General features: G+C 43.5%; 2 protein-coding genes across 2 annotated transcripts in view; one reads left to right on the top strand and one right to left on the bottom strand.

The window, feature by feature from the left end:
• The window catches only part of POLR2B (RNA polymerase II subunit B), a 45,915-nt gene extending 45,128 nt beyond the window's left edge, over positions 1 to 787 (bottom strand). Inside the window, exon 1 of the mRNA XM_082837932.1 lies at positions 681 to 787. Within this exon, the coding sequence (XP_082694058.1) occupies positions 681 to 699 (19 nt within the window). The 5' untranslated portion in view covers positions 700 to 787. The remainder of the gene's footprint in view (positions 1 to 680) is intronic.
• An 858-nt stretch (positions 788 to 1,645) lies between these two features.
• LOC309960877 (nitric oxide-associated protein 1) lies at positions 1,646 to 12,896 on the top strand. The gene is made up of 7 exons (XM_082837867.1): positions 1,646 to 2,906; positions 4,038 to 4,202; positions 4,822 to 5,027; positions 7,764 to 7,895; positions 8,919 to 9,035; positions 12,029 to 12,149; positions 12,598 to 12,896. Exons 1-7 carry the CDS (start codon positions 1,763 to 1,765, stop codon positions 12,798 to 12,800), a joined length of 2,088 nt encoding a protein of 695 aa, XP_082693993.1. The 5' UTR covers positions 1,646 to 1,762; the 3' UTR covers positions 12,801 to 12,896.
• Positions 12,897 to 13,765: the final 869 nt, after the last annotated feature.

Here is a 13,765-nt window from a genome sequence, read left to right as displayed (position 1 = left end):
GAGCATTAAAAATATACAATGAAAATACACTACACGTGACTACGAACTCTACATGTAAAAAGAAAGACATACTGTCCCTGTTCGTTAAAATACATACCATCTAGAACTGTGTCATCTCGCGGATAGAGGAAATGTAAAGGTCATCTTTTAAAATAATTTACTTAGGCATATGACAGCATGAAGGAACGCCAAACTAAAACCAAACCCTGCCCCCACGCCGCACACACACAGAAACTATATTCCTTGTCCCCAGAGTTCTTCCAGAGCCTAACACAATGCCTGGCACAGGGTGATGCTCAAAAATTCAACTATTCATAAATTCATTAACTTTCGCCTTAAGGGAAATCAAAAAAGGAGTCCTTTGCTTCAAAGTCGGAACAACGGAACCTGTCGCATGGTTCTGCGCGCTGTTTTCAAGACGGGAAGGGAGTGTCAGACTCACCCAGGGGCAGACTGAGGAGAGAACAAGAGTCACCCTGACCGAGATGATAAAGGCTACGTTCCCTGCACCCTCCACCTCTCAAAATCCCGGATTCGTTCCCGGCCTCGGGAGTGTGGGGAAACGACTGGGGCCATGGTGCGGCGGGCCGAGGAGGAGACCGCAAATCCTCAACTCGTCCAGCTACCCACGTTTCCCCCCTTAGACGGGTCGCCACGGAGTGTTCTGGGTGGTCACCTACCCTCGTCCGCGTCATACATATTGGCAAACGGTTCCGGAGCTCCTAACTCTAGAAATCACACACGGAAAGGCGCGCAACGACTCCGACGTCCGCAGCGTGAGGCGAAGTAATTTCCGTCTCCGGCGTTCCCAGGATACGCTGCGTCCCACACGAAGCTCCGCCCACAAAGACGCCAATTAAGGTCTGCGCCTGCGCGAAGGGTACGTTAAGCTGCTGTGTTAAGGGTTAGTATTGTGCATGCGCGATTTGTGGGCTGAAGTTTCCCCGTGCCTGAGAATGAGAACTGTTCCTTACAGTTTGAGTCGGATCCAGCCAATGAAACTTTGTTTTTCAGTGTTGTTGCACAAATAATGGCACCTAAAAAAAAAAAAGTCAAAAAGATTTAATAATAAAGGGTTTAGTTGTAGCCGTGCTTTATTTTTTTCGGTTCCAAAGACTTAAAAATACGAAGATTTAAAAAATGATTTCTGTGCTCCGGAGCCTGTGCTCCGCAACGGGAGAGGCCACAACAGTGAGTCCGCGTACCGCAAAAAAAAAAAAAAAAAAAAAAAGATTTCTGTGTACATAAACCATAGTCAATTTTTTAAAATGTTTAAGAAATATTTTAATGTTGTTGCACAAATACTGACACCCGCAAAAAAATAATAAAGCCAGGAAGATGTATTAATAAAAGGTTTTAATTGTGGCCATAAGTCTGCGGCATTAGATTTTCTATTTTCCAATCCGAAAGACAAAACAATACGAAGCTTTAAAAAATGTGATTTCTTAACGGCAGGTAGTGCCAGCGGCGGCGCGTTGAAGAAGCCTGAAAGTTGATAAACCCTCACTCACTAGCCTATTGGGCCAACCCACCCCAGTTAAGGTGCCCGGGGCATTTATCTCCGCTTTAAGTGGGCTCTCTGACCACAGAGCCTTCATCGCGAGAACTCACGAGATTAGACGCGGGAGGAGCTGAAGTGCGACGCTGAAAAATGACAGCTCTCAGGTAGTCCCGGGCTGTCGCTACCGTTTTACGCACATCTGGGGCCACAGAGCACGTGAGAAAAGGTGGCTCAGCCCCTTTGCCCACGCCCGCGTTTCTCATGCTGCCCGCGGGCCTCACTCGTAGGCTTCTGTGCAGCTTCCTGCGGGGATCCACTCCCACGATAGCGCGCCATGGCCTCCGGGAGACGCTCCTCGAGAGGAGATGTGCGACCAACTCCACCTCCCGGCACTCATCCGGCCTGGGATGTGGGCTTCCCCGTGGCGCGACAGCGACTGGGGATAACCAAGGAAGGGCTGACATGGAGGAGAGTTTTGTGTTCCCCGAGTACGTCCCGGATTCGGAGCCCGCAGTGACCCTCCAAGACCAGCTGCGGGAGCTGCAGCAGCGTCAGGAGGAGGAGCGACGGGTGCTGCAGCGGCAGGAGGAGCGGCGGCAGCAGAAACTACGCACCGGCCGGCGGGTGCACCCGGTCGTGGGGCACCCGGACGCGACGGTGCCGCCCAGCGGCCTAAACTGTTCGGGTTGCGGGGCGGAGCTGCACTGCCAGGACCCGGGACTGCCCGGTTACCTGCCCAGCGAGAAGTTCCTCAGCGCGGCGGCGCAGGAGGACGGCGGACTGACGCAGACCGTGTGCCAGCGCTGCTGGCTGCTGGTGCATCACCGGCGCGCCCTGCACGTGCAGGTGAGTCGCGAGCAGTACCTGGAGCTGGTGACTGCCGCGCTGCGGCGGCCCGAGCCCGCCCTGGTGCTGTACATGGTGGACCTGCTTGATCTGCCCGACGCCCTTCTGCCCCACCTGCCCGCGCTGGTGGGCCCCAAGCAGCTGATCGTGCTGGGAAACAAGGTGGACCTGCTGCCCCAGGATACTCCCGGCTACCGACAGCGGCTCCGGGAGCGACTGTGGGACGACTGTACCCGCGCCGGGCTCCTGCCGCCCCCTGGCTACCGAAGGCCACAACACCCCAGCGGGGACCGGCCACGGGACGGGGAGAATGCGAATCTTTCGCCCAGGTCCCGCACGGTGCTCAGAGACGTGCGGCTCATCAGCGCCAAGACTGGCTATGGAGTCGAAGAGTTGATCTCCGCGCTCCAGCGTTCCTGGCGCTACCGCGGCGACGTCTACCTGGTTGGCGCCACCAACGCTGGCAAGTCCACTCTCTTCAACACGCTCCTGGAGTCCGATTACTGCATCGCCAAGGGCGCTGAGGCTATCGACAGAGCCACCATCTCCTCTTGGCCTGGTGAGCCTTAGGATGCCCGTCCCCTTCGTATTTTTTTAAAATATTTATTTGGTTGTGCCTGGTCTTGAGGTAGGCAGGCTCCTTAGTTGCAGCACTTGGGCTCCTTAGTTGCGGCAGGCTGGCTTCTTAGTTGTGGCATGCATGTGGGATCTAGTTCCCTGACCAGGGATCGAACCCAGGCCTCCTGCATTGGGAGCGTGGAGTCTTACCCACTGCACCACCAGGGAAGTACCCTCCTTCGTTTTCTGAGAAGCTGGAAGTCTGATCGTAGTTCAGGCACCTAGTCCTATATCCCTCCTTAATGTACACCAGGGGCTGGCTGGAGGCTTCCTTTAAAAATTCTCTACCTACTTCGGTCACATTTCTCTTTTGTGTCAGTTTAATGCTTGGAAATTCAGTACATGTTTTAGTAACTTTCCAATAGAAATAATTAGAGTACTTCTAGGTACCAGTCACTGTTCTAGGCACTGTAGATGAACCAGGGGACAAAGCAGTGTCTGCTCTCTTGGAGGTTTCCCTTGTAACTTTAGTTCTTTGTATATTTCTCCAGAAAGTCCTTTTACTTTCTAAACCTCCCTCCACCCTTCAGTCTCACTCTTCATATCTTGAGTTTAGTCAGGAGAGTACTATACAGATTTAACATTTGAATAATTCACTAATGCAATATATGTGGCTTTGTTGCAAAGAAATATCAACTTTGTGACTTTAAGAAACGTCTGTAGTAATTGCAAAATGGGTCCTTCTGTGACCTGTTTGTATCTAATAGTTGGCAAAGTGAACTACTTCATTTGATTCTTTGAAACCAGTGTTGAACTTTGCTTGATAAGCTGTACTTCTCTGTCAGGGACACTGGTTGACTTATACACAGAAGTGCTTTTATACCGGTTAGGAGTATGCAGAAGATGTAAAAGATCAGGCCTGTAGATTTGGCATTCAAATCCTGGTTGAGCTTGTGGGCCAATCTCTGAACCTATTGCCTCATCTGTAAAGTAAGAATAATTTTGTGGAGGGTTGTCATGAAAGTTAAGAGAAATAATCACAGTATCCAAGACAGTGTAGATCCTCATACATGTTTTATTCCATTTTCTTGTACAACGTTTATGAGAATATATGTCTTCTTTGGTATTTCAGGTACTACATTAAACCTTCTGAAGTTTCCTATTTGTAACCCAACTCCTTACAGAATGTTTCAAAGGCAAAAAAGGCTTAAAAAAGATGCAACGGAAGCAGAAGAAGATCTTAGTCAGCAAGAACAAAATAAACTTAATCTCTTGAAAAAGCATGGTTACGTAGTAGGTAAGCATCTTCTGTAGGAAAACTCTTCCTTAGGTCTATGCTAAAATTTTCTGTAGAACAACCTGAAATAGAGCTCTCTGGAGCTAGCCAGTTTTTGTGGGGAGAGACACTTCCTCTTTCTGGAACATAGAGGCCTTTTAGAGGCAAGGCTACTGTTTGGAAACCCAGAATTCATTGTGTTGGGAAAATTGAGACAGTAGATACTTGGAGAAATCCAGGAAAGGAAATGCAAATAACTGCCTCTCTGGCCATTGTCAGCAACAAGCATTTTCACTAAGATACCAGCCCCCTGTACAAGTTGTTGACCTGCAGCAGGTTTAAATTGGATTGTCCCCCTTTCCTTGGTATCTCTTTACAACCTTTCTTTACTAAAAACAGTATGATTCCCAAAACTCTCCCCCTTTGCCCAGTGTGCACAGCCAGCCACACATACTTGATCAATGCAAGAGTCCAACTCCCACTGCATTTAGAAATAAAGCAAAAGTATCATTGTGGTCTCACTTCCTTCCAAACACCATTGTTAGTCCTATTAACTTCTACGAGGCAAACTTAAGAACTACCTGTCTCAAGTCAAAAGCTTTAAAGGAGTGACTACTAACTTCAGTATAACTTGTTCTAGGAAGAGTTGGAAGAACATTCTTGTATTCAGAAGAACAGAAGAATAAAGCTGCCTTTGAGTTTGATGCCGATTCACTTGCCTTTGACATGGGAAATGAACCTGTTATGGTTGCAGATAAATCCACCAAACGAGTAGAATTGACCCCACAAGATGTGAAAGATGCCCACTGGTTTTATGACACCCCTGGAATTACAAAAGAAAATTGTGTAGGTATTTAATGTCTTTTAGAAACATTAACTTTCAATTGCAAGAGTAGTGTCTTAATTGGCAGAAAAAGAGGTATCCTTTCATTTTAGACTCAGTTCTGATTCATGCATAGAAGCGTTTCAGGGATGAATCTATATGCCATCAAGTACTGTATGCCATTTGGTAGACGTCACTGCTAACAACCTACTTCTATCCTTGTGGTTGTTACCTTAGTTAGGAAGACATTTACAGGATCCTAGATTTTGAGGTTGGAAGAAATCATAAATATCACTGCAGTCCAGCCACCTGTTCCATGCTTGAGTTCCCTCTATAACATGTTCACCAGAAGGTGCATCCACCTTGAATTGAAGTAAGGAGTGACTCACCATCAGCTGAAGCAGTGTCACCTCACCTCCCAAGGTAACCCTGCTCTTTATATAGAGCTGAGCAGCGTCCCTGTAATTTGTACCTATTGTTCCCCAAAGGTGTAGAGAACAAATATAATGTCTAGTTCCCTTTGCCAGACATTGAAATGTTTTAGAGTGTAATATCCTCTCTCTTCCTCACTCTACCCTTTTCTTCTCTTTCATTAGTTCAGCCAACAAACATGGAGCACTTACTGTGCTGACATAATCCAGATGGTTTGTCTTCATTTCCTATAGCTATTCTGAGAACAGGCTATGAACAAAGGACCCTTTCCAGAACGAATTCTAATTTGTTTTTGTTCCTGAAAGTATGACACAAAGAACTAACTTTCTTATGTAAGTGCCCTCAGATGAACCTAATTTAGAATAGGATCAACTCTACCTATCTTGCCCTTGTATATCTTTTTAGTCCAGTTGCAGGATCTCCCGGGCAACTTTTATTTTATCTTAAATTCAGCCTATATCCTACATATTTGTTATATCTCAGAACCTTTTATTCACTTGCAGTTTTTTTGGGTTTTTTTGTTTTTTAAATTTATTTACTTAATTTATTTTTGGCTGGGCTGGGTCCTCATTGCTGCATGTGGGCTTTCTCTAGTTGTGGCAAGCAGGGGCTACTCTTCGTTGTGGTGTGTGGGCTTCTCATTGCGGTGGCTTCTCTTGCTGCGGAGCACGGGCTCTAGGCACGCGGGCTTCAGTAGTTGTGGCACACGGGCTTAGTTGCTCCACAGCAGGTGGGATCTTCCCGGACCAGGGCTTGAACCTGTGTCCCCTGCGTTGGCAGGTGGATTCTTAACCACTGTGCCACCAGAGAAGCCCTCATTTGCAGTTTTGATCATTATCCAAGTCACTGACTGAATCAAGTGTGTATCCAGGATACTGCCTTTCAACAGATCCACTAATCAGCTTCCTTTGAATATGGTTAGTGACCAGGTTCTAATTCACCTAGTTATCTCTGTATATCCCTATGAAACAACATTAGATTCTTAGATACTTTTCCTTCCTTTGCCTCATCAGAATCACTTGTTTCCTTCTCAGAATTTGATGTACCTTTTAACTTTTTTTTTTCTCTCCTAGAATAATTGTGTCCAGTTTTTACTTCCTTAGCAATCCAGAACTTCAGAGTAACTGTAGTGCTTCCTAGTAATGTTCTTTAACTTTAACTTCAACTTTAACTTTAACTGTTCTTTAACTTTAACTTCACCAACTCATTCTTCAGTTTTAGGCTCAGTTCGGTCAGAGATAGCAGTTACTTCAGTCATGTATATCCTCTTGTCAATTAGTCAGAAAGGCAAGACTTTGCTAACTCGCAAATTCAGATTTGCTAATTTGCAGTGAGACCCTCAAGTTTTTAGATATAAGAGTTCTCTCAGGCAGTTTGATTTTCTGTCCGTTTATTGATATATTTATTTAATGCCTTGAACCAGTGTTTCCCAAACTGAACCAAGGAACTCTATTGTGAAGTATTAGGGTCTCTGCTAAAAGGGTTAAAATATTTCTTTACTGCACGTGGCTTTTAATGTGCTTTTTCAAGCACAAATACTCACAGCCCCCTTACATATTCTCTTGTGAGTCTCCCTAGATATCACATATTTTGTTATCTCCTTGTTATTTTTCTTAAGAAGCAAGTTCACAAAAGACTTCTGGCCATTTTTTTACTTTCTCAAAAATTTTTAAATCAGATTTTGATTCCCTAAGTCTTACAAGAATCTTGTACCGCCTGGCTTTTCTTTTCCATTTTCTCTAGTCTATTTAGGAACTCTTCATCCTTAGAAGCCACAGGATTCATAACTTTCTCTCATTTTTTTGCTGAGTATTTGGAGGAAATAAGGAAACCAAAGACTGGAATTTAGAAAAGCTTCTTCAAGCTCTTTGCCTGCTCCAAGAACGGGGTGATCATTTTCATTTAATGCATGCATAGCTGCCACTAGGACAGAATATAGCACGTTACCTTACCTTACCTTTATCTGAAAACTACTGCTCCCTAGAAGGCTTGACGAGAGAACATATTTTTTCTCCTGGGATTGAATCATCAGTGTTTTCAGTTCACAGCAAATTTGACAGAATTCAGAGGATGCTGCTGTTTCATATTCCTGTAAAGTTATTTTGCCATTACTCAAGATTAAGTTGTAAAACAAGAGTAAAGCCATCTATAAATTGATTCATTTAGAAAGAATATATGAATTTTATGTGCAGAAAATTCTAAAATACATACTTTGATTTCTTGTGAAGCCTGGAATATATAATAACTTTTTATCCTACAGGTGAAGCATGATATATCAGACGTTCATTGAAAGTAATTCTCTAAAAAATCTGCCCTCTGCTTTACAGATTTTAAGTCTTCTAACAGAAAAAGAAGTAAATATTGTTTTGCCAACACATTCCATTGTTCCAAGAACTTTCGTGCTTAAACCAGGAATGGTTCTATTTTTGGGTGCCATAGGCCGCATAGATTTTCTGAAGGTAAGGAAAGTCCGTACCATTGAAAAATGACTTTAGTATTGGGATTTACTTTAAGGAAGCAGATATACAATCAAGACTAGCAAAATGTTGATAACCAGGTCATGACTATGTGGGGGTTGGTATACTATTCCTTTGTGTGTGTTTGAAAATGTCTATAGTAAAAACCTGGGATAATGAAATGGGGGGGAAAAAAGTAATAGGTCTTAAAAAACTGTATCTTCAGTAGGCAGTCGAGTGCCCCATACAGCTTGGCATTAAGCAAAGATACTTTCCCTCTCCTGTGGTATTGTCTTACATGGAAATCAGAGGTCGTACCTTTAAGTGCAGGGTTAATATGCATTAAATAAATTCCATGCTCTTTATATTCCATGATGTGTATACTTTTATAGATGTGTTTTTGGGTTTGGTATTCATTTACACAGCATCACTCAGAGATTTTAGAGCATCTATAGAATTGATCCCCGTTTTACCAAAGTGAGGAGAAAAATGGAAAATGAAACATGGATATGTCCAACAACACTAAATGCAACCTGCAAGCCATTGCCTTAGCACACTTCTTGGTTTTGTGTTTGTTCATAATTTGTTGGAAATTTAGGCTTACACATTTAAAACCTTATGTATTTCCATAGAGACCATAGAATGTTAACATTTTAAACCAAACTTTACACAGGGACGCTTAAAGCAGACAGTATTTTTTGTTTTTTATAATAGACATTTGTTTGTTTTTTTTTTAAGTATCAACAAACCTATGGAAGGAATCATAGTTTTATGTAAATGGGTGAAATGCAGTATTCTGCCATATTTTGCCCCCCCCCACCTTGTTTTTTTTGGCTGCACTGCACAGCATGCAGGGTCTTAGTTCCCCAACCAGGGATCGAACCCGTGCGCCGTGCAGTAGAAGTGCAGAGCCCTAACCAGGGGACCACCAGGGAATTCCATTTTTTTTTTTTAATCATACCTTGTTATGTGCTGGTTTTGCAAGTTTTTCATTATATAAAATAAGTTCCTTCTTCCTTTCTTAAGGGAAATCAGTCAGCTTGGTTTACAGTTGTGGCTTCCAACTTCCTTCCCGTTCACATTACTTCGTTGGACAAGGCAGACACTATATATCAGAAACACGGGGGTCATACGTTACTCAAGGTAAGACAACACGCTTTGATGGTTGCATAGTTAGGTTAACACACCCTGTGATAGTCCCAGGGCCCTGCTAAAAATGCCTTTGTTGGACAGAACCATCTTTGTTACACTCTCAGCTAGCTCTCCCCTGACCTTGTTCACCTTGAGGATTTTGACTATATTTGTGAGGTGGGCTCCTATAGAAAAGGGACGTTGGATTGGACCGATCCTAGAATAGTGACAGAGCTGGGTTTTCTCTAGGTCATACTGTCCAATACGGTAGGCCCATGTGCCTATTTAAATAAATTAATTAAAATGAAATAAACTTTAAAATTTAGTTCTTCACTTGTACTAGCCACTTTTCATCTGCCCAGCGGTCACATTATTGCAGAAAGTTGTGCTGTATACTGTGAGTGAAGAGCTCTAAGTTACAGATTTTCTCACAACTGGGTGATGCTACTGGCATCTAGTGGGTGGAAGCCAGAGATGATGCTAAACATAATGCAATGCACAAGACAGCACCTCACAACACAAGAGTTATCAGGTCCAAAACGTGCATAGTGCTGAGTTGAGAAGCCCTTGTATGAGTGGAAAATCTCTCCTCCCAGGTTCTTAATCCCAGGCACTTAGAGGTTATCGTACCTCTTCTCTCCTGCTTTACTTGCTCCTTCCTTTGACCTGTTAAGCAGTGTGTTAAAATTTCTCTGATCTTTATTTTTTTTTAATATTTATTTATTTGGCTGTGCTGGGTCTTAGTTGTGGCACTTGGGATCTTCATTGCGGCATGCATGTGGGATCTAGTCCCCTGACCAGGGATCAAACTTGGGCCCCCTGCATTGGGAGCACAGAGTCTTAACCATTGGACCACCAGGGAAGTCCCTCTCTCTAATCTTTAAAAAACAAAACTCAGTGTCCCGCTCATTCCTCCTCTTTACAATCAACTTTACTCCTCACGTCCCATGCTCTGCAGTCCCTGTTGTGCCCTTTCTATGCCACTGAAATTGTTCCAAGTTCACCAGAGACTGAATGGGGCCTGTTTACAGATCTTTTAACCAGACATGGGTACACACTGTTGGCTGGTGTGTAATGTATGACAGTTAAGATCTCTGGAGCCAGGCTGGGTCCAAATCCTGCTCTGCTCCACCACTCAACGAAGCTGTGTGACTTTAGGTAAGTTTCCTTTACCTCTCTCTGTTGTACCTACACCACGAGGTTGTGGAGAAGATCAGGTGCAAGGGGACTGTTGTCACTGCTCCGTATTTGTGGTGATGAAGATTATGGGACATACCTACTGCAAAAATAGCGGGTACATCCAATGCAGAGGTGATTTACCATTAATTAATGCTCATACAACTGAAAATAAGTCAAAACACAAAATACACACCCGCCCTTCAACAAGGATAAAACCAACCTGACTTGGGAAGTAAATGCTTCTTTCTCTCTGGATTTCCTAAGAAAGCCAGAGTGAAATTAAAACTCCATCGAAATAACTGCCCTAAAGTTAATACTCCAGAGACATGTGGGATTTTCAGGGTAGGGCTCCACCCCCATGCATCTGTGTAGTCTTCAGAGTAGACTCACTGATAATTCACAAAACAACACTGAGGCTTCTCTCCCGGTGTAATACAAATGGTTTCTTGGGCTGCTCTGTGGCTCATCCTTGCCTTCTGGTTTTCTTACTCACCTCCGAAGTCAAAGGCAATCCTGCCTCCTAATTATCACTGAGTCCAGCCTCATAGTCCAAACTGTAATCTACTTTCTTTAGGCTGTTTTGATATCCTTAGGTATTTTCCCAGCTCCCAGTTTTACTGCCTTCTGCCCACCCTCACCCCATCACAGCTGTAGTTCTCAACCAGGGTTGACTCTTACCCCAAGGGAACATTTGACAAAGACTGGAGGCATTTTTCGTTTTCACAACTTGGTGGATGCTGAGTAGAGGCTGCTAAAAATGGTGCAATGCACAGGACAGCCTCCCGAGACAAAGAATTATTTGGCCCAAAAGGTCAATAGTGCTGAGGTTGAGAAACCCTGCACTACGCAGATTTTTCCAAAATACAAAGCAGGCCACAGTATTCTTTCTTGATTCTTTTCTCTTTCCTGCTTATAATTCCTTGGTAGTTCCACATTACTGAGAGAAGTCTAAACTGATAGCCTCATCAGTAATGCACAGACACACATAACATACTCTGCACAGTTAAACTACAGTTCTCTGAACTCATTATCCTTTTTCCAATTTCTGTGTACATGATACTAACCCAGGATACCTTCCCACTGAATAACTTTAATCTATTTTTCAAATTCTGCTCTTCATTAATGTTTTCCTTGACCAAACCACGTTCATTACTTCCTTCACAATCACAGTACTTAGTAGATGCCTCTCATCACGTTTCTTACCTTGTAATTTATTTACTTGCTGTTTCCACCTTCTGATCTCCTCGGGGGTAGGGACCATATAGAACATATTGTAATAGCTATCTTTGTGTCTTAGTGCTAAACACGGAGAGATCTGTTAATAAACAGGTAAATTATTATCCAGTTACTTCCAATTCATGGAAACACCTGTAAACATAGAAGCTGAATCTTACCCGTTATCCATGTACCCTTGAGAGGTGATGAGGCAGGGATTAATCTGTGTGTCCAGCCAGGCCTGTAAGAACTAAGGTATTTGGAAGGATGTTGCTTTAATTGCCCAAAATTATTGTGTCTAAAGCTTTATGGAGGACTGTAAAAACTGTAAGCTAATAAAGCAAGATTCTGCTGTCTGGACGTTACCACCAGTTGGATGCCCACATGGGGCCCTTGTCACTGGGATCTATAGGCTTCATCCATCACAGAGCTCTCGGGCTTTTCATTTGACCTAGAAGTGTGATTTGGGTTTTTTTCAACAGTTAAATGGTTTAAAAGGATTTTATTCTTGATACCTGTACAGTATTATCTTATCAGTGCCTTACTTAATATTAGAGTTATCAGGGGTTTAATTTGAACCTCCAAATATCTTCATCTCCTCCCAATGGAAGGTTCCAATGGGTGGAGAAGAAAGAATGGCAGGATTTCCTCCTCTTGTTGCTGAAGACATCACATTAGATGAAGGACTTGGGGAACCTGAAGCAGTGGCTGATATCAAGTTCTCCTCTGCAGGTAATTTTACACCAAGCACTTTTTTATCTTCTTTAATTTGGCCGCACCGCGTGGTATGTGGGATCTTAGCTCCCTGACCAGGGATTGAACCCGCACCCCATGTAATAGAAGCACGGAGTCTTATCGACTGGACTGCCAGGGAGGTCCCTACACCAAGCACTTTTTAAAAGGTGAATGAAGTAGCCTTACTGACCTTTAGTATATTTTTATACAGATATGCCTTAACTGACATAAGCTGAATATTTTAAGAAATACATACTAGATTATTCATAAGATGTAACCTACTCTGAAAATAAATCTGTACCTTTTCACAAATGCATTGTATGCTTTTAAAAAATAGAGTGAAAGACAGCAGTAGCCTCCCTTGGGTTTCCATTTTGAGCTGTGTTTGGTGTTTTTAATAAGATAGTTGCTAACACCACCTGTGTTCTGCCATGTTCTTGCATAGGCTGGGTAGCAGTAACGCCACAGTTTAAGGACAAACTGCACCTCCGAGGCTACACACCTCAAGGAACAGTCCTGACGGTCCGGCGCCCACTCTTGCCACATGTAGTTAACATCAAAGGAGAGCGCATCCGGAGAAGCGTGGCCTATAAAACCAAAAAGCCTCCTGCCCTTGTGTACAATCTGCAGAAAAAGAAAAAAAGATAAATATATGAAGCTAACCTGTTCACACTGAAGATTAACGATATAGAACATACTGTATACATTGCATTGCATTAAATATTGCTATAATAAAACCTTCTGCCACCCTTTTTAAGCTACCAAGGACCGTGCCTCTTTTTAATGAATTTAGTTTGTAAACACAAGTTATTGTTTGGTAGGGTATGTATATGTGTGTATCTATGGTTCAAATATACCTAAAATGGAGTTCTGTTACACTCAGGTTTCTCCCACTACTATTTTTTGAAACCAGATGGCATTTCTAATTTGGAGTCTAGTTGAGAGAGCAGCTTAGCCGTTGGCATATGAAAAAATGGCAGAAAATCAATGTCTCCAAAATACATGGGCTGAAATGAGATAAAAGCGAGTAACTGGCTTTGCTCCACAGAGTCATCCAGGGACCCCACCGGGGGAACATGCCGCAGCTTCCATCTCTGGGTCTAAGGTGGTTGCTCAAGTTGTCATCCTTTCGCAATGGCAAAAAGAGAAGAGAGTGAAGAGCGTGCAGCTCCCCTACTGAAAAGAAGGGGGAAGTGCTGGAAGTTGCCCACATCACAGCGCCCACTGGTCAACACTTACATGGCCGCACCCGCCATGGGGAAGCTGGAGGATGTAGAGGGAAATGGGGATTTCGGACTTGTATTACTTAAGGGAAGAAAGGGAGAATGGAAACGGGAAAACAAGTAGAAGTTTCTCTTACATAATCTAAAAGGGCCTGAAAATCTTAGAAAAGAATTCATGTTATATCTTTCTGGCATTCAGAGTTTCTTCTGCAAGGATCAGAGCACTTTAACCATTTTATCAACATTTGCCTGTAAACTGTATAACATTACATCAGTCAGAAGTCTTTACCTTTCTGTATTCCTAAATGAGTAAGTGGCACTAGAGCTGTGGACAATGAACTGGCCAGTCAAGTCCCAGATCCCAATGTTGAGATAAACGCTCGTGGAGTA

The sequence above is a fragment of the Leucopleurus acutus genome (genome assembly GCF_964270905.1).
Source record: "Leucopleurus acutus genome assembly, chromosome: 4".
NCBI classification, from domain to species: domain Eukaryota; kingdom Metazoa; phylum Chordata; class Mammalia; order Artiodactyla; family Delphinidae; genus Leucopleurus; species Leucopleurus acutus.
This window is presented reverse-complemented; position numbering and strand designations above follow the sequence as displayed.